A 20,883-nucleotide genomic window follows, 5' to 3' on the forward strand; every position below is an offset into this window, starting at 1 on the left:
TGCGTGCATGCTACACACTGTAAACCCCTTGGTTAGGATTAGGGGTGTGGAGTGCGTGCCTATTATACGCCATAAAGTGCATATCATATGCACGCGAAAACATATTATGCACTACAAAAACAATTCGTGGTATTCGCACTTTCATAAGATCGGCTGAGCAAATAGACAACGTGTGGCAACGTCTGTGCGAAATTCAACAACTGAGAGACGACATTCTGACAATACATTTTTTTATGCTAGATATCCCCCATTTAGCATGTTTTGATGTTAATTTTTAAAGATGTTAGATAATTATAGCCTATACTTTTTAAATATTGTTTATCCTTATTATTATTTAATGGCCTAACAGTAAATTAGAAACAAAACATCTGCAAGTGTACACTTAGAAGAGTAAAAATTACCTACGTTAATTCAACTTTATTAAAACTTAATGGCAATTTGCACTTCCAAAAGTCATACATTTGTGGAAATAAACGAATATACTAATTTATTTTAAGAATAATAAAATAAAAAATAAAAGGCAAAGGGAGATCAGAACATTTAATGAAAAAAAAAAAAAAACGGGTTCTGTACATGGCAGACAGGGGAGCGTAGTCGAAAGCCGGACGATAAAGGTCGGTAAACGGAATCGGGCAGGATACATCCACAAATCCAGAGGAGCAAAGAAACTAAATAGCAGACAAATCAAAGGAAAAACTAAGGTGTGCAAGCGGTTACCAAACATTTTTTTTTCTCATTGAGTTTCCAAAAAAGGAAAAAACATTAACGTGCAACAAGTCTATGCGCTCAAGTTGCTGTCTGTTTGGTTTCCATGGTGACGCGTCATTGCTTGTTACGTGACACACCGCAGCCACAACAGCGCTGAATGAATGATGATCTGCTTTTATGTAATTTTTCCTTTTTTACATTTGTTAGCTATGGCATGCAATATCTGATATTCCAATTGTCAAATATATGCAACGCAATATATATATATATATAACGCAAAGTATTGCAAGAAAAAAGGCAAAATTAATGCGATCTTAAGACAATTTTTTTAAATACTCGGCGGGCCGGATTAAACAGCCTAACGGGCCGCATGTGGCCCGCGGGCCGTAGTTTGCCCACCCCTGCTGTATACGGTAGTTGTGATAACGGTAAAGCCGTTGGTTCAGTCCAAAATGGCGACAGCAGCGCCATCTAGCGATTGTTGTCAAAACTGCAACGGAGTTTCGCCTCTTGGTACTTCTATACTCTTTGATTGCATGCAAAGTTTAGACAAGAACCCAAACAAAACACATGAAGAAGAAATATCACTTTTGCCTTGATAACCAATCACATTACAGCCTTGACGTCATTAAATTTCATTTAGAGTTGTGTGACAGATAGATCAATCCAAAACAAACGTTTAATGGCAAACATGTTGAAGATTAGCCGATGGGCTGTCGATTCATTAAATGATAAGCTATTTCCTCACAAAAGCGGTTTATTCAGTGGAGTGAAGCCTCTCCTCTATTGACATCCATTAAAAAATGGCCTCTTGTCTCCTTCCCTGCGTACCACAGTGTTAGCATGTGTTACGCTTTTTCCGGCTAAGGTCGTGACGCGACGTCGGTCGCGCCCACTATGAAACACAATACGAGATGAAACGATCGAATCTTGCGTCCCGACACCCGTTGTCGTTTACGAATCCCCACGACAAATGGATCGTGCCAAAATCGGGCTAAAATGGTGTAATCTGAACCAGGCATAAAGCAGACTTCTTACGTCAGCGTGTCCTGACCTCGTACACGATCATACCGCTAATCTTCATTATGCGTTCACACAGCGCACATTACCGGTAATTTACTGGTAATGTTACAACTTCCCTTACAAAAAAACTGCCCAGTATTTTTGAAAAGTTCCTGTTCACACATGATCTCTTACTGGTCATTTAAAATTTACCAGTAAAGACTGTATGTGTGAAAGGGACTATTGTTAAACAAATAGTTAAGCATCTAGATTTTGCCAGTTCCAAACTCACCACCACAATGCTACGTTGTTCTGAATGATTTTCATTACAAGGCCTTTTGGGCTCTTTTGCTATGTGTTTACTAATGGGTTTGGGTCGATTTAAGCACATTGCTGTTTGGTCACTAGGGATTTGAGTGGTTGCTAGGTGGTCGCTGACTGTCCCAATCTAAAAAGTCTCTAAAGCCGGGGACAATCTTAACGACTATCTGAAACATTCGAAGAATGAACTGAACACACACTTACAGACTGTTTCCAATGACTGGAGCAGATTTTAAACACCAACTGTGTCTCTGACTCGGCACGTTTGGGCATGATCATTCATAACAGTATCAAATTACATTCATAATCGGCCTAACAGTCGTCAAGTGTGTCCCCGGCTTAAGTCTCTATGATATTCTGATTTCTAGATAAATTTGTTGAATAAATGAAGGACTCAACAATAAGGACTGGCCGATGGCCCGGGGTCATTGTAAACAGCGCTTGGGACAGTAGAGGGATCTGTCACTTACCCGATCGGGCCATTGCTGCATCGCCACAAAAGTTGATCATTAACACGTGTTTTTAAGTGCAAGAAGACGTGAAAGAAAACTCTCACGGTTGGAGAAGTTTTGTGAAAGCCGCGTCTCAGAAAGCATGCAAATACTGAAATGGTTCGTCTTTCACATTTTCTTGCGCTTGAACCGACACCTTCACACACAATTTATTCTATCACGCCTGGACATCTTTCAGTTTACAGACATTTCCTTTAACCCTAACTCTTACATCAACGCAATTTTTGGACCCTATTTTTCCTGACTTTTTTTAGAGTGAGTGTTGTCATACTGTTAACATTCAGTTTAGTCATGCATGCTTCATCATTCCTCAGAGAACAGCTGGAAATGTGACGGTTTAGCTGTCAAAGATAGATTGCACGTGTGTTTCGTCAGCCTTTCTGACGTTTATAGCGCTGAGATCTGAATTACCCCGCTCTGGCTTGAATTAGACAGGCAAAGACTCTCTGTAAATAGGATGGAGGTGGGAGACGTTTGTTGCTCTGGATCTGCAGAAAGACTCCATTGTTTTAACCTGACGCTGACGTCAAAGTTGCTTCATAAAAAGCAGAAAGACATATTTTGACAAAAAACAGCACAACGTCAGTAGTGTTTTGTTGTGTCTTGCACTAATTGTTCAACAGGCAAAACTAATCAGTTATTCACCCCTTTTTAGGCACAACCATCTTCAATCATTATCGGTCAAGTCAATTCAGTAGATAGTAGCTTCAGTTGGTCAAACAGTGTTTGTTTAAGGTCAAAGATTTGTTCACAGCACATCTTTCTTTCTGGAGAACGTCATGCATAATGTGCCATTACTTAGCGTTCAGCGAACTGTGATTTTAACTCTACCCCTCTCTCTCTCTCTCTCTGTCTTAAGGTTCAAACGCATCTTGAAAATCCCACTAAGTATCACATCCAGCAGGCTCAGAGGCAGCAGGTGAAGGCGTATCTGTCCACCACACTGGGAGGAAAGCTCGGGTCGCAGGCGTTGAGCTTGCCGTGTCCCAGCCAGGCCAGCGATCACGGGGGAATGCCTCCGGGGCCGGGCAACAGCGCCCCCAACAGTCCTATGGCCTTACTGACACTCAACCCCAACTGCGAGAAAGAGGTAACGACACCGTTTCAATTACTGTAAAGAATTCTGAAATATTTTACTTCAACCCTTTCTGAAAATAATGGGTAACACTTTAGTTAACAGTAATTTCAACATTTACTAATACATTATTAAAACCAAAACTTGTATTTGCACTGTGAGCAAACATGAACAGCTGTATTTTTATTAAATAACGTTAACAAAGGTTAATAAATACTGTAACAAATGTATTGTTCATGATTAGTTCATGCTATTAATACATTAACTACGGCTAACAAATGAAACCTTATTGTAAAGTATTATTTAATGGATGGGCAGGTTAACATTTATTAACTAACGTTAATGATGATTAATAAACTTTAAGAAATGTTATATTAACTTTATTATGATCAGAATTTGGCGTAAACAACATGAAAGCTGGATCCATCCTGCCTTGTATCAGCGGTTCAGGCTAGGGCTGGTGGTGTAATGGTGTGTGGGATTTTATCTCGGCACACTTTGAGCCTCTCAGTACTAATTTAATTAGCATCAATTAAACACCACAGCTGACCTGAGTATTGTTGCTGACCATGTCTATCCTTTTATGACCTGTTTATGTCTTTTTTATTTTGTTGATGAGAGTTGAAAACTGTTTAACTTTTGGTAAAACGCTGCATTCGTCACTGTCACTTTTTACCCAGCCGTCCAATCACAGTGGAGGAAGGGCGGGACAGATACCACACCGACCAACCATCCTCCTTGTTCAATGACTGAACAACAATGGAGAAGTTAATAATTGCTGGTTACTGCATTTTTATATTCAGTAATATTCTTCAAAATGAGATAACATATTACTGCCTGGCATTTTCCTTATCATAGTACCCAGCTGCTCCTCCAAAGCGCTCTCAAGTGCCTCTAGCTGGCCATTTTCAGAAGGGCGCCTGGCATTTTTTTAGCTGGCTAAAAATGTTTTGGTGGACACATGATAATTTATATTTATTATTAGGCATATGGCCTATTGGTCTCTTTTGCATTTATGTAATATACTGGAGTCAAACCTGAGAAGAAAGTCCAGAAGATTCCACAGCGTTCCTGGACACGTCATTTATGTAGTTGTAACTCATGGGCGGGATTATGCTAATTGTGGATGAGCGCCATATTTACGAATGATTGGAATTCACTAACATACACACGTTTAGGCTAACTATCAAATCGGATTAAACATAAATATATGATTGGAACTCTTGAATAGTCATGGTTGAATTGAATGATGGTACAAAACAGGCTTAACTTTTTTTCCCCCCATTTACATTTACCATTTTCTTTTCCTTTTAAATTTGTGGTGACATATTTTCCGGAGGTTCTGTCAGGGTTTAAGATGAAAACATGGATGTCGGGATCCTGAGACAGAAAACCTATAAACAAGCCTAGACAGAGGTGACAGGATCCTGACAGGTTCATGTGGCAAACTCACAAATCCATCAACATCAGGAAATGATGTATAAATAGATAGTGACATCATGAAGATGTTAATCAATAAAACTGATTTCAGTGAAGAAGCAAAGCCAACAGCTCTGAGAAGTGTCTCTGAAACAGCTGGTGTGGACTGCGTCACTGCTCACGGTGTGATCGAGAGAGAGAGAGAGCGCTAAAATATGTGTTAATAGATTAGAGAGAGCTTGGCACTGGCAGGTTGAGTGGCTTTGGGATGTGCTTCAGTACATCGGCTTCATCAGAGTGATTTTCAGCATTGGAAATGGATGGATTTGAGCTGTTGTGTTATTTCCAGTACACTAGATACTTCACAATGTTACACTGTACCTCAGCGGATGACCTCTGACAGCTGTTGACCTGATTGCCTTTGATTTCTCTCAGATGGATGATGTCATTGATGACATAATAAGTCTGGAATCCAGTTACAATGATGATATCATGGGACTCTCCTTGGACCCCGGACTTCAGATGGCCAACACGGTAGAGAAAAATATTTGACTTTTTTCTATAACCGTTTATTATCCGTTTTTACATCTTCAGCTCTTGTAAATACTAATGTGAGTACGTGGAAGGACATCAAGATTTTGTGTAATAGTGCTGATGGATTGATGCACAAACGCATGGATTGTGTTTTTAAGAGCCCTATAAAACAGTAGTGATAAAATTATTTATTTTATTTTATTTTACTTGCAAAAACAGTAATAATACATTGAAATATGTATTTATTTTTTTGCTTTGTTAATAGTGAGAATTTTACCCTAAACTAAAGTGTGACCTGAATTTTTTTTTTTTGCCTAAAATAGTAGTTATATAATAGTAATGCATGTTTTTATTTAAATTTGCCTGCAAAAAACAATTAATATAATAAAGTATTTATTTAATTTGATCATATTTTAATTGTATTTTGCCTAAAAAAAAGCAGTAATATAATAGTAATAAGTATGCATTTATTAAATTTAGCTTGCAAAGAAACAGTTAATATAATTAAATATTTATTATTTTATTTTGTTTTATTTTACTTTTAATTATTTTGCTTGCAAAAAAAAAACTAAACTGTTAATATAATTAATTTTTTTATTCATTGTATGTTATTTTGCTTCCAAAAAATAGTAGTAATATAATAGTAATAAGTATGCATTTATTAAATTTAGCTTGCAAAGAAACAGTTAATATAATTAAATATTTATTATTTTATTTTGTTTTATTTTACTTTTAATTATTTTGCTTGCAAAAAAAAAACTAAACTGTTAATATAATTAATTTTTTTATTCATTGTATGTTATTTTGCTTCCAAAAAATAGTAGTAATATAATAGTAATACAAATGTATTTATTTAATTTTGCTTCCAAAAAATTTGTTAATATAATGAAGTATTTGTAATTTTATTTCTAATTTGATTTTGCCTCCAAAAAACAAAAAGTTACGTCATCTACCTGTAGGGGCTAACAATGCTAACCAGCCAAACCCTGATCTCTTGCTCCAAAAGTGTCTCAAGTATGTATTCAAATTAGCAGTGAATTTCATGAGACTTTTTCTCTTTCGGTCTTCTCACACAATCAGAGCTGTTGTTGGTGTCGGTATTGTAGAAAGTAGTGTGATCCAGCTGTCATCACCTGATCTAATGTCTCTCAATGAAATAGTGAAGTATAGTGATGAACATTCTATCATTTACTCACTCTCATGTCCTTCCAAATCCATAGGACTTATTTTAGTTCAAGCTGCTCTTTTCCACGCAATGACAGTTAAAGGGGCAATGACAGTTAAATGTCAAGCATCAAAAAGAACAAGAAGAGTCTTGTGAAGCCATTGTGAAGCTTCACAATATGATACACTTCAGTAAAATGAGACTATGATATGTATATGGTCTTGTGTTTCTAGATTCCTGTGTCGGGGAACCTCTTGGACCTGTACAGTAACCCAGGGATGCCTCCTCCTGGACTCTCTATTAGTAACTCGTGCCCTGCTAACCTGCCCAACATTAAAAGGGAATTCTCTGGTAAGTGTTGTTTATTTAACAACGGATGAGTCGGTTAATGCCATTCTGTAGAGTCGATATTGTGAGGATGTGCTGGATTGTGTTTCACCTGTTAAAGTCATGTGAATGATGATAAGACTTGTGCTCGTATACATCACAGTTACTCCATCTCCAGCGATGATGCACATGATGGACAAGCCCAGCTCCTGTAGCAACTTTGAGAACTATCAAAGGCCTGAAGGGTTTCCTGTGGGTACGTTCAAAGATTCCTCTCCTTTCCTGCATGACTGTGTCCTCTCTGAAACTTAATAACAATTTAATGGATTTGATTTACACATGAACATGCTCATATAGGTTCATAAGATGTGTAAAATTAAATGTGTATATTTAATTACATGATCTAATCTAATTAATTACATCATGTGCCAATTAAATAATCACACATCAAATTTGGCTGAGAAATTACCCCCAAAAGATAATTTAAAGTCATTATTATTTTAAATGATAAAAGCATCAAATATTTGATTCATCAATTAATTTATTACATATAAACTTTTAGGCAACAACGGCCATGATTTTGAATTGGTATTTAGATATACAGTATTTACAGACAAAACAGTTTGGTTACCAACATTCTAAATATCTTCTATATTTCGCAAAAGAAAGAAAGTCATGCAGGTTTGAAATGACATGAGGATGAGTAAATGTAAATAAACCATTTTATGTTTCATTTTTAATGAAGTGATACTCTATATAAGAAAGTAAAACTGCCAGTTGGTGGCGGTAAATGTCTAAATGAGTCATTGAATCATTCATTCGATTCGTTCAAACGGTGACAAAATCAATTTGATTCATTCAGGAATGAATTAAATGACCCTCTTCATGAATGGGTCATTAAATCAGTGGTTCACTCGATTGATTTGCTCAAAACACTGATTCGTTCATAAAGCTCTGGCTTTACGGGTGGTATTTTTGTTGGCAAAAACTGGCAATATTGTGACTTATGGCTCGTTTCCACCGAGCGGTACGGTACAGTACGTTTCGGGACGGTAAACCCTGATCCGGCTTGCGTTTCCACCACCAACAGTAACATTACTTGATAGGCATGGTGTATGCCGGAAAGTAGCGACCAACGTCATTCTCGCGAGAAGAAGAAAGCGACACAGTAAACAATGAAGGACAAACCGCAGATCTTGTTCTTGCTTCTCGGCATGAGGCTGTTTGTCACAAGACCAAAAAAAATTGTGTTGTCATTCCCTTGTAACACGTGCAAGTGACGATTCTCTGTCATCCAATCAACGATCTGCAGTGAGTCTAGCTCCACCCTTTAGGTCAGGGGTCGGCAAGTAACTTTGGGGCCAATTTTTTTTTTAGCCAGTAGATGGCGGGCCAGCTACATGGAGTAGCCCTATGGATACAAATTAAATACTCTTAATCAGTGTTGGGGAAAGTTACTTTTAAAAGTAATGCATTACAATATTGCGTTACTCCCCAAAAAAGTAACTAATTGCATTACTTAGTTACTTTTTATGAAAAGTAATGTGTTACGTTACTTTTACGTTACTTTTTCTTCTCACCTGGGCTGGGCTTGCTTGTTTGTTTTTTTTAATAACAAGACAAACATAAAAGTTATATTTTTGGCAAATGTTAAGGCCCTTTCACACCAAAAGTGAACTGAATAAGCCTCAGGCTGAAGGAAATGTATATTTACGCTTAACAGTAAAGGGTGCCGCTCAAACCTTTCAGCTGCGCTGCTGTTCTGGATTAAAGAACAATAATATACAGGAGAAGGAAGTTCAACACTCTTATTTCTAAATCTTATAAAGTAATTTTTGCTTATTAGTATGGTTGAATTAGATCATTGAAGGTCAGCAGCAAAGACATTAATAAAGTGAGATTAAATTCACAAAGTATATTTGTGTAATTTAATAGTTAATTATAAAAGTTGAGTAAAATTCTGAGATTGCATTTTACTGTTTTTATTTATTTTGAGCAGTGAGATGAGTAAGTTCACATTTACTCTAGAACTACAATAACCATCATGTTTACACAGCGCACACACCACCACCTCACTTTGTTTCTCTCAACATGGGGACAGGAGAGCTGTCAGTCAATAAATGTGAAAAAGTAACTAGCGTTACTTATTTGGAAAAGTAACTTAGATATTTTATTGCAAATTGAAAAAGTAATGCATTACTTTACTAGTTACTTGAAAAAGTTATCTGATTACGTAACTCAAGTTACTTGTAATGAGTTACCCCCAACACTGCTCTTAATGAATACTCTTAACGTCTACATTGCATGTATCAATGAAATCATTTTAAACAGATCAAGTACTATTGTGTTAACATATTACAGCCATTTTAATAAAGGTGTGAATAGCAATCATGCCTAATTTGCTTACAGTCCGACTTTTGAACTTTATTTCTTTTTTATTATTATTATTTATTCGGGACACACACATACACACCTATGGTTTAAGGAGGTCTGCGCGTGACTGTTTTTTTTTTTTTTTTCGTCCCGCTCCCACAAGGTTTTATTCAGCAACCGCTTAAAATACACTCGGTGTTCACCCGCTTTATTTCCCGACCTGACGGGTCCGCCAAATTTAGATCTCGTTTACAGAATCTCACATTCAAATGTCTCTAACGGAAAGAGAGAGATTAAGTAGCCTATAACAATTATAAATGCTATACAAAAATTGTGTTCGTGTCAACATAAAATATTGTTTTAACATTGTAGGCTACTGTCAGCAGAGAAAAAAATGTCACAGAAAAAATTAATGAAATATAAATAACAAATTAAATAGGACAAAGCCTATCACTCAAATTTCTAAGCAACATAAACGAAAACCATATTGCCCTACTGACAAATGAAGTTTTGCTAAACTATTTCAAACATCCTTGCAAAAAAAGAGTGTTGTTGACTGACAATGGTTTCAGTACCAAACAGCTCCTCAGAGCTACTGTAGGTGTACAGGCGGTCAGAATGAGGTGCGGATACGCTGTCAAAAGATGTCGGGAGTGGGCTATTGTCAGTCAGACCGCCCGCTCCGTCCAAAGTAGGTACACCAGAGTTCCGACCGCTACCGTCTTTATACTTTAAAATTTAATCCCGCGCCGCATGATTCCTTATGCGCGTTTCACACAGTATGCGGTATGCACAGTATGATGAATAATACATATTATTCATCAGTGTGTTATACCCGAATAAATAATAAGTAACGAATGATACACGGGGCCTATTTGTAAACCGTTATTGTAAAATAAAAATAGGCTGATAAAAAAAATTTTTTTAAAACGGACTTCCAAAATAATCCGGCGGGCCAGAAAATATTGCTGGCGGGCCAGTTTTGGCCCGCGGGCCGCCTATTGCCGACCCCTGCTTTAGGTACTGGACTACTGTGCTAGGTACCCCAAAGGAAGGGGTACTTCTTATTTATTGAACTGTTATTAAATCAATGTCAAATAAGAAACACCATGGCAGGTTTCAATTTAAAGCCAGCAAACCACTGAGGACGCGGGACAATGATGATGATACATAAGAGCGTAGTCGCCAAAACTGCTGTGGATCCGCTTACCAAAACCCTCTGTAACTGGCAGATTTGAAGAAAATTACTGTCATTTGTCAAATAAATGAATGACGGACAGTTGCATACGTAATACCAACATTTTTATCATGTAAGCTTTATGGTACACCTCAAACGAGGGAATTTATAGCAATTTATAATGTTAATATTAGTTAGAGAGTCTACAAATGGCTTGGGTATGCAGAGCATTCATGGTACTGTATTTTATTACAAAAAGAAAATCGTTGGTCGTATTCTGTAGAGGAAGGGATCTAGATTTTGTGAAAAAGAGATTTGGGTTGGAGAAAATAAACTACAAAAGTCGACTGCAGTGACATTTCAAGGGTGCCAATTTGACATCTGTGAAATTAATAAACGTCCTGCTTTCAGTTTCTCCTCTCACCTCCCTTTGTCTTTTTTAGGGGCAGAAGTTCGCGCTCTCGCAAAGGAAAGGCAAAAAAAGGACAACCATAACTTAAGTGAGTTTCAAAACAAGATTGAAGCCTGCTTCCAATTACCAAAGACAGTCATTTTTACTCATCCCTCAGTTTGTAAAAATAAGAAAAAATTGCAAAGTTTTTGTCTGTGTCCCACAGACTCTGTAAGTGGAGTGCCTTAAATGTGATTTGTGTAGTATAACATGAATGTTTCATCTGTTTCAGTTGAGAGGCGACGAAGATTCAACATTAACGATCGAATCAAAGAACTGGGGACTCTGATTCCGAGATCAAATGACCCGTAAGGACAACGATGTTCAATAGATACGCAGTTACACATAAACCAGATGAATACATGCTATTATTGCTGCAGATGCTGATGCTGTTCATATCAGAGTTCTATCTGTTGTCAGCTGAGGACGTGCTTGTGTTCCTCAGGGACATGCGTTGGAACAAGGGCACTATTCTTAAGGCCTCTGTGGATTACATCAGGAAACTTCAGAGAGAGCAGCAGCGCAGCAAAGAGCTGGAGAACCGTCAGAAGAAGCTGGAGCACGCCAACCGTCACCTGATACTCAGGATACAGGTCAGTTCAGACAGACCCCAGTCTGGCCAACACCTCGGCCAGTGCGTGCAATGGCATCTAAATCTAGAGAAACAGCACAGTGACCATAATTACCCTTGCGGAAAAGAAGTACGATTTTGCATACTTTTAAAAAGAGTACTTATTATATACTTTAAAAGAATATACTTAACCCTTGAGCTTCAATTTAAAAAAGTTACACACAGGTCCATCGAGGACAAAAATGTCCATGTCAAAAAACGGTCATGAAAATTTGAAGCTTGGGAGCACAGACTTAAGTTTGGTTTAATTTTAAAGAAGACCCTTGGCAGAATAAAAAAGTTTAAAAAGTTAAACCAATTTTTAAGTTTATGAAAATGATTTATGAACAATATAAAATATATATTTTATAAAACATGTTGAACTCTAAAACTGCTAAACAAGTCATGTTCCAAATTTGAGAAAGCCTTGCCAACAGAATGAAAGCCTATTAACAAAGATTGCATCATTTTATAGATAAATGGCCCTGGAATTAAAAATTGCCGTTTTAATGGGTTTCAATGGGGACATTTTTGTCCTTAAGGTCCTGAGTGGAACTATTTTGTGTACCTAGTGCAAAATTGTTTTGGTTATTTTTGTAAAAGAAATGGTGAAATAGTAAAATTCCAATAAAAATACACACCTGTGCATAAAAAATCTAAACCGAAAAAGACTAAACTTAACTTGTGTTAAGTGTTCCTAAATGCAAGTTATTTACAATAAAATGAAAATGTATTATAGTTTATAATTAAATTAAGAGTTTTTTTAACACAATCTTTATTTCATAATTCTATTTTTTTTTTTAAATATGGTTAAAGTGTACTGCCGAATGTACTGACAAGCGTTTATGGTAAACTAAAATATACTTAAATGTAATTTCTATTGAAACTTGTATGACGTATTAAAATCATGTATATTTGTAATTACATGGGATGTCAATTTAATGTGTTCATTTAATTAATTAGTTACGGAAAAATAACACGTTAAAATAATTTAGAGCACCTGTCTTTCATTCAGGCAACAACTCACTGTGTGATGGAGCCTATAGAATTCAGTTAGAATGACTCTAGAATTCAAGATATCAGTGCAAAAATTCCCCTTTCTGAGTTTTTGTCTCATATTTACTGTATATCATCTGACATAGTTAAGAAATATCACACGAGTAACGAGCACAATATCACATGAGTGCTGTTTTTATTCTGAATAGCACAAATGCAAATTTTATACATTTCAGTCATTCATTCATCCTTATATGACCTTCTTGGGTCATAGGGCTGGAGCCTGTCCCAGTTCCTTAGTCCAGAGGCAGGGGAAAGCACCCTGGACAGATGGACAGTCCATCACAGGGAAATCACACACACTCACACACAAGCAATTTTAACCAGCATGTCCTTGGACTGTGGGGGAAACCGGAGCACCCGGAGAAAAAACTCCTGGCTCGAACCGGTGATCTTCTTGTTGTGAGGCAACAGCGCTAACACTGAGCCACCGTTCTTCCCTGATCTTATACAACAGTTCAATAAATAAGAAGTTGATATTATGTTATATTTTAGACACAGTACTGTCCGTTTTTTCCAACAAAAATATTACCTATAAAGCCAGAGCTGAACTGTCGTGCGTCTCAGAGCAACACACAGCGGTGTTTCGTTTCTGAATTAATCTGCGTTTTGAGTGAATCAGTCGGGTGAAACAATGATTCAATGGCTCATTCATAAAGAGAGCCATTAAGTGTGTTCAATTTGAAATGGTGCTGCGCAGAGCGAACGGTGTGTGACATCAAAGTACCGCGAGAGAGCCATTCGAAAGCATACATTAATCGCTCTCACAGTACTTTGATGTCATAGACTTAATGACACACCTAATGACTTCATTCCTGAATGAATCAGCCGTTTGAACAAATCGGAGGAATGAAAGAATCAATGACTTACTCATTTAGACATTTACCGCCACTTACTGGCAGTTTTAGTTTCTTATTTTAAGTATCATTTCATAAAAAAAATTATTTCATATTTTGGGGATAGTTTGCCCAAAAATTATACTTTTGTTTATTTGCATTTACTCACTCTCGTGTCGTCTTATACCTGTATGACTTTCTTTCTTTTGCAGAACATAGAAGATATTATGAAGAATGTTGGTAACCAAAACTGTTTTTGTCTGTAAATACATCTAAATATCAATTCAGATGCAGCTTCTGAAAAAAAAAAAAAATCATGACCGTTGTAGCCTAAAAGTTTATGTGTAATAAATTCTATGTTGAACCAAATAAAATATTTCTTTCTAAAGCTACATTTTGTAATGTCTATTTGATGCTTTTCTCATTTAACACAATAATGACTTTAAATTATTTTTTGCGATTAGTTAGATTAACTAATCGGCACATCATGTAATTAATTAGATGAAAAAATGTAATCGCTTGATGGCCCCTGTAATTAAACATTTGTATGAATGAAGTTGCAATTTAGTACATTTAAAATATATTAACTTTAAATATGGAATAACACACTACAGTTAAAATTATAATCAAGTACTTTACATGTGCTTTACTATGTTAGTCAACACATCAAAATAAGCGCACTTCTCATGAAAAAAGATTATTTAAACATAATGATTTAAAGGCACAATATGTACGATTTTTGGATTAAAATATCCAAAAACCACTAGAACAATGTAATATATATTTATATTTTGTCGACGTGTGTACTTACATTTTCACAAATGTTTCCAACAATGTTTAAATCCAGAGAAATCAGCTATTTTAACCAGTGTAACGGTAGTGTCATTGCTCCGCATTGCGTCCGTGTTATCCTCAATTTCTGGTTTTACTTTCGTAGAAACCATGGAAACACAAAAGAATGCTTGAATATATTATGTTTTACTAGACAGGTCAACAACTGTTTGGATACCTTTATCGGCAGAAAAACTAATCATCAATATATATAGTAGCTCAACATGGAAATTCTTATTGTTTGAATCTCTTGATTTACTGCGAGTAACATTTTTGTGCCTCAGAGACAACACTATTTTGTCAAGTGGCTAACATTGCATAATCAGAAAGAGCTTTATTTGTAGTAACAGTAATACAGCATTTTCTCCACCATACAATATATTTAAAAATTAATTGCATGCCATTTAGAAACACAAGTCGTCCATCTTTATGTATCATATTCTAATATTGATCTAGCTTACTGCAATGTAAATGGCAACGCGACCAAATAGAGAAACGCGCTGCAAATACTCACAATGCAACTAAATACAGAAACACGCTGCAAATACTCACAATGCAACTAAATACAGAAACGCACTGCAAATACTCACAATGCAACTAAATACAGAAACGCGCTGCAAATACTCACAATGCAACTAAATACAGAAACGCACTGCAAATACTCACAATGCAACTAAATACAGAAACGCGCTGCAAATACTCACAACGCAAGCAAATACAGAAACACGGTGTAAATACTCACAACGCAACCAAACACAGAAACGTGCTGCAAATACTCACAACGCAAGCAAACACAGAAACACGCTGCAAATACTCACAATGCAACCAAATACAGAAACGTGCTGCAAATACTCACAATGCAACCAAATACAGACACGTGCTGCGAATACTCACAATGCAACTAAACACAGAAACACGCTGCAAATACTCACAATGCAATCAAATTCAGAAACGTGCTGCGAATACTCACAATGCAACTAAATACAGAAACACGGTGTAAATACTCACAACGCAACCAAACACAGAAACACGCTGCAAATACTCAGTGCAACCAAATACAGAAATGAGCTGCAAATACTCACAATGCAACCAAATACAGAAACGTGCTGCAAATACTTAGTGCAACCAAATACAGAAGTGCGCTGCAAATACTCACAACGCAACCAAATACATAAATGCGCTGCTAATACTCACAATGCAACCAAATACAGAAGCGCACTACAAATACTCACAATGCAACCAAATACAGAAACGTGCTGCAAATACTCACAATGCATCCAAACTCAGAAACACTCTGCAAATACTCACAATGCATCCAAACTCAGAAACACTCTGCAAATACTCACAATGCGACCAAATACAGAAACGTGCTGCAAATACTCAGTGCAACCAAATACAGAAGTGCGCTGCAAATAATCACAATGTAACCAAATACAGAAATGTGCTGCAAATAGTCACAATGCAACCAAATACAGAAACGTCCTGCAAATACTCACAATGCAACCAAATACAGAAGTTCGCTGCAAATACTCACAATGCAACCAAATACAGAAGTTCGCTGCAAATACTCACAATGCAACCAAATACAGAAATGTGCTGCTAATACTCACAACGCAACCAAATACAGAAACACTCTGCAAATACTCACAACGCAACCAAATACAAAAACACGCTGCAAATAGTCACAACGCAACCAAATACAGAAAAGCGCTGCAAATACTCAGTGCATATATAATCAGGAATCACGATGTTAAAATAAACAAAATTGTGAGTTGTGAGTATTTTGCAGTGCGTTTCTGTATTTGGTTGCGTTGCACATGTGTTGTTAAACTGATGATGTTTTCTTAATTTGCTGGTGTATTATCTATTTGCATGTGTTTTATTAAGTTGCAGCGAGTTGAGCTCTCTTGACCACCGTAAATATATATTACATACAAAATAAGAATAGTCAGTTTTGATTTCAATGTGGCTTTAAGATTTCACTAAAGTTAATTACAGTTTATGTTACAGTTAATGTTTTGTTGTCTGTCCATTGCTCAATGTTAATCCAGGAGTTGGAAATGCAGGCTCGTGCTCATGGTCTGGCCATCGCCTCGTCTACACTCTGTCCATCAGATCTAGCAGCCCGGGGCATAAAACAGGAGACGGTCCTGGGGGACTGCAGCCAAGACATGTACCCTCACACGCACCCCTCTTGCACTGGCATGGGCCGCTCCAGCACCCTAGACCTTAACGACGGTACAATCACCTTTAACGACTCCCATGGTACAGGCTCTAGCGCTTCTGCAGATGCAGGGGCTTATGGTCTCATTTCTAAGGCAAATGCCACTAAACTTGACGACATCCTGATGGATGACACATTGTCGTCTGTAGCAACAAGCGACCCACTTCTCACCTCCGTCTCATCCGGAGCCTCGAATGACAGAAGCCGTAAGGACAGCGTGAACATGGAGGAAAACGAGCATGTTTGTTAGTACAGCGAAAACCTTCTTTTAGGGCCGCTGGTTGTTGCGTTTTTCTTATAACGCAACTGATGCTTGGGATTGCTAAAGAGGAAGCACAGCCTGTTTTGTCAAGTGCAAAGTAATATTATTTTTTTATGTTTACACTTTATTTTATTGTATTTTAACCATATCCCACTTTTGTCTACCCAAAATTCATTGTGGTATAATAACTCAGATTATGCATAATATCACAATAATCAAGGTCAGTATCATAAAATGATTGATTTTTGTAACTTGGCATAGGTATATTTAGAATATAATTTAATCAACTTTGGGATAATAGAGTGGTGCAGGGATGATGTCAAACCCATAAGACCAATTTGTTGCTGGTTCCCTCGAGATTTTCCTATAGGTTTTTATAATAGGGTTTTTCAGTTTATGAGTAAAATAAGGTAAACGTAACTTGAAGATACTTTACTTAAAAATACTTTACTTAAGATACTACTTTGTTCTACATGTAAATTACAAACACCCATACCGAAAATGCAAAATTTGAAGCAGTTACTGTATGTTTATTTTTGAAAACGTACGTTTCTGACAAGTAACTAGATAAGACAGTTTGGGGTATGAGTGTGTGCAGTGTACGTTTTTGAGAAAAATGTGCAAATATCGTAAAGTAATGTTTACCACAGACCTTATTTTACTCATAAATTGACAAACCTCACAGGAAAATATCAAGGGAACCAGTGGCAAATTAGTTTTCCGGATTCTGACGTCTTACCTGCACCAATCTATATAAAAGTGCACTTGAATGGTGATTTTTTTTGGGGTGGGGGGGGGGGGGGGGGGGTGTACAGTAGCATGTTTTCGCACAGTTTAGAAACATATTTCTCTTTTATATATATATGTATATCCTTTTAAATGAATGATTTAAGCATAATGCTTCCCTTTTAACATAATGTAGATTTAATATCTAATGGCCAGCTGCCCAGTAAACACAACCCCCCACGAGATGCACTTAAAAAGATTCAAAAGAATAATTGAAAATTATGTTAAGTACTCACTCTCATTTTGTTCTAAACTATGATGTAGGTTTTATGTTGAATATAGATATTTTGAAGAATCGCTATTGTTTTTTTTACATATAACAATTCATAATTACCATGTCCATTATGCTCCAAAAAAGAAATCATAAAATTAGTCCATGGCACTTTTATATGACAGATATGATATCTGTGAGAGAAAAAGTTTGAAATTTAAGCTGATTATAAAATGTTACTTTTGTGTTACACAAAAATAACAGCAAACCGGTTTCTGACAACATGAGTGTGAGTACATTTTCCTTTTTTGGTGAAATATTCCTTTAACGTAGCTGAATAAATCAAAATGATAAAACAAACTAATTCATAAATGTCGCATAAAATTCTGTTGAATGTCGTTCTAACATCACTGAATGTTTGAGCAACATTTTAAGCAAATTCTCTAAAAATCGCATCTTCCAGATGAAAACGCATTCAACCTCTAGATGTCTAGGCAAAGTGTGTTTGCTATCAGGATGATCCGAAACAGCTGACCATAAATTATTTCACTCAATTATTAATCAATATTCTCTCAGTATTAATTTATTCATGTTTTTGAGAATTTCACTTAGATTTGTTACATTTAATCTTTCATAGATTTGTGGAATAATCTTTAAATAATACCAATCTATCTGAAGAAATGCCAAGTTGGCGCAGGCGAATGGGTCCTTAAGGCAACCTTCTGACAATAACGTTGTTAACTACACGGCACAAGCTGGTTGGTTCATGTCGCAACTGCAGCCAATGAGATTGCTGCTCAACATTTAAATAGTTGGTCAGTATTTGCTGTGGCAGTTTGCAGCTCGCTTTCAAAGTTCCTCTGAAACCCTCCACCTTCCCCAGCTCCACCTGTATAGATCTGCTTTGTCCGTGTACAGTATGTATTGACACTTGCTCTGCCGCAGCAGCAGTGTAGCAGATCTATTCCCGCCGAGACCAAATACATTAACATTGTCATATCCATTGCCATGCTAAACTCTTCAGAGAATGTGTGGAGAGACAGTTTTCACACAGCGTTTCCAACTGATTTTCAAGTGTCCTGTGAAATGTGCCAAGCAAGAAGCAATATTCAGATTTAACCCAGCAGTTTTCAAAACTGTTCTTGTCATCAAATGCAGTGCCTATATAATTCTATAATTATGCAAACGGTTTTCACCTCATGCATTTCTTAAGATACCCAGATGCATTTTAACACAATGCATCGCATGAAATAATCCATAAGAATGTGAAAAAATCTATGAACACATATTTGATGCCTAAGGGAATAATCAAGTAATATTTCAAACTTCAGATTCTATTACCCTTAAAAACTTTTTCATTTTTATCTAACATTTTAATTATTAAATTCTGTTTGAATATGCCATTCATTGTAACTAAAATGCTCCAGGTTTTCTGTTATATATATATATATATATATATATATATATATATATATATATATATATATATATATATATATATATATAGTAGTTTATGGAGAAAGATCTGGTATTTTTTATGTTTTGTATTGGCAAAAACACTGGAAGAAAGATCATACCTTAAAAAAAAAAAGCATTTTATATTTTGTTCTAACACTTGTTTGGGTTTTTTAATTCTTATACAGTGTAAATGACTGACTATGTTTGTAATAATAAGCTGTACTGTTACTGTATATTTCTACTGTTTAAAAGTGCTCAACTCAGATGTACTGATGTTTGCCTTTGAGTAGCATCCAATTTGTGCCACTATAATGATCATGTAGATGAAACTATAATGTGTTGTTTCATAGAACTATGCAAAGATAACTTTCAGTTGAGAAATCAGCCTGTTTCATGGAAAGATGTTGTAAGAGTTTAGTGTAGGTAACATAGTCAGATCACTGTAAAGTGCCTTATATTACAAACCTGAAACTTAAAGCAATAGTTCACACCAAAAAAAATGAATATGTCATCATTTGCACATCCTCATGTCATTCCAAACCTGTATGACCTGTAAACAAAAAGAGATGTTTAGCAGAGAGTTCACGCTGCTCTTTTCCACACAGTGAAAGTCAATGGGGACTGGGATAGTTAGTTTCCAAAAAGGACAGTTAAACCTAAATGTGTATTTAAGTGGCTTTGGAGCACAGACGGTAACAAAAGATGGACGACGTGTCTCAACTTCCTCCCTAATGAAGCCAAAATATCCCAGATGTGCCGATAACGCCATTCGTAACACTTGGGTGTACGTCAGCATGATGAAAACTTCCTAAAATGACAGAAACCATCTTTGGGAATTTTTTTTTTAAATGCTATTGGCACACGTCCCATTCGATTTCATGGAGAGGGCGGGATTTATGACTTATACTGCAGCGAGCCACCAGGGGGCGATCGAAATGCTTTGGCTTCACTTTTCTAGAGATGTGTGGAACACTTGGTTTGGAGCAACATGAGAGCAAGTAAATGTTTTTCATAATTTTCATTTTTGTGTGAACTATCCCTTTAAATGAATGTTCTCTTCTATTTATGTGATTTTAGACTTAGTCTTAAACTGTGGAACCCAGCGGTCTCTTAGTAGGGTTCATTTAAGCTTGGGTTCGACTCGAGACTTGATCTGTTTTGTATTCTGGCTTAAACCTGTGGTGTCTTGAAGCACTACAAAACTTTCAAGAATAGTGTATAATATAAACTCCTTTGCCTACTAGACAAACTACTGAAAGTTTTCCTCTGAATGTAATGTTACACAGTGTTGACTACTAAAACGTTGCCAAATTCCAAGTGAAGTCTAAATATGCAGTGAAACTGTTACGTATCTCATTGTGGATTTTTAGCAAAACTGGCTGTTGCAATTTTTTTTCTGAGCAATAATTCAGACAATCAGGTAACAGGTAAAGCACAAGGCTCCTGTATGAAAGCATATGTGTCAGTGACGTCAATGAAAGGTGCCTTTAAAACAGGCTTCCATTGAACTTCAACCAAACATCTTTTAATAACAAATACAGATTG

The 20,883-nt window shown here is 36.4% G+C and overlaps 1 protein-coding gene across 2 annotated transcripts in view; it reads left to right on the forward strand.

The window, feature by feature from the left end:
• mitfb (melanocyte inducing transcription factor b) overlaps nucleotides 1-18,020 on the forward strand; it is a 65,382-nt gene extending 47,362 nt beyond the window's left edge. The window contains exons 3-10 of one of the 2 annotated variants that reach the window (XM_079848779.1): nucleotides 3,403-3,633; nucleotides 5,473-5,571; nucleotides 6,970-7,087; nucleotides 7,227-7,319; nucleotides 11,057-11,113; nucleotides 11,297-11,372; nucleotides 11,510-11,657; nucleotides 16,449-18,020. In XM_079848779.1, the coding sequence (XP_079704905.1) occupies nucleotides 3,403-3,633; nucleotides 5,473-5,571; nucleotides 6,970-7,087; nucleotides 7,227-7,319; nucleotides 11,057-11,113; nucleotides 11,297-11,372; nucleotides 11,510-11,657; nucleotides 16,449-16,871 (1,245 nt within the window). In that variant the 3' untranslated portion in view covers nucleotides 16,872-18,020. The remainder of the gene's footprint in view (nucleotides 1-3,402; nucleotides 3,634-5,472; nucleotides 5,572-6,969; nucleotides 7,088-7,226; nucleotides 7,320-11,056; nucleotides 11,114-11,296; nucleotides 11,373-11,509; nucleotides 11,658-16,448) is intronic. The other variant, XM_079848780.1, reaches the window with a different exon arrangement.
• Nucleotides 18,021-20,883: the final 2,863 nt, after the last annotated feature.

The sequence above is a fragment of the Squalius cephalus genome (genome assembly GCF_949319135.1).
Source record: "Squalius cephalus genome assembly, chromosome: 18".
NCBI classification, from domain to species: domain Eukaryota; kingdom Metazoa; phylum Chordata; class Actinopteri; order Cypriniformes; family Leuciscidae; genus Squalius; species Squalius cephalus.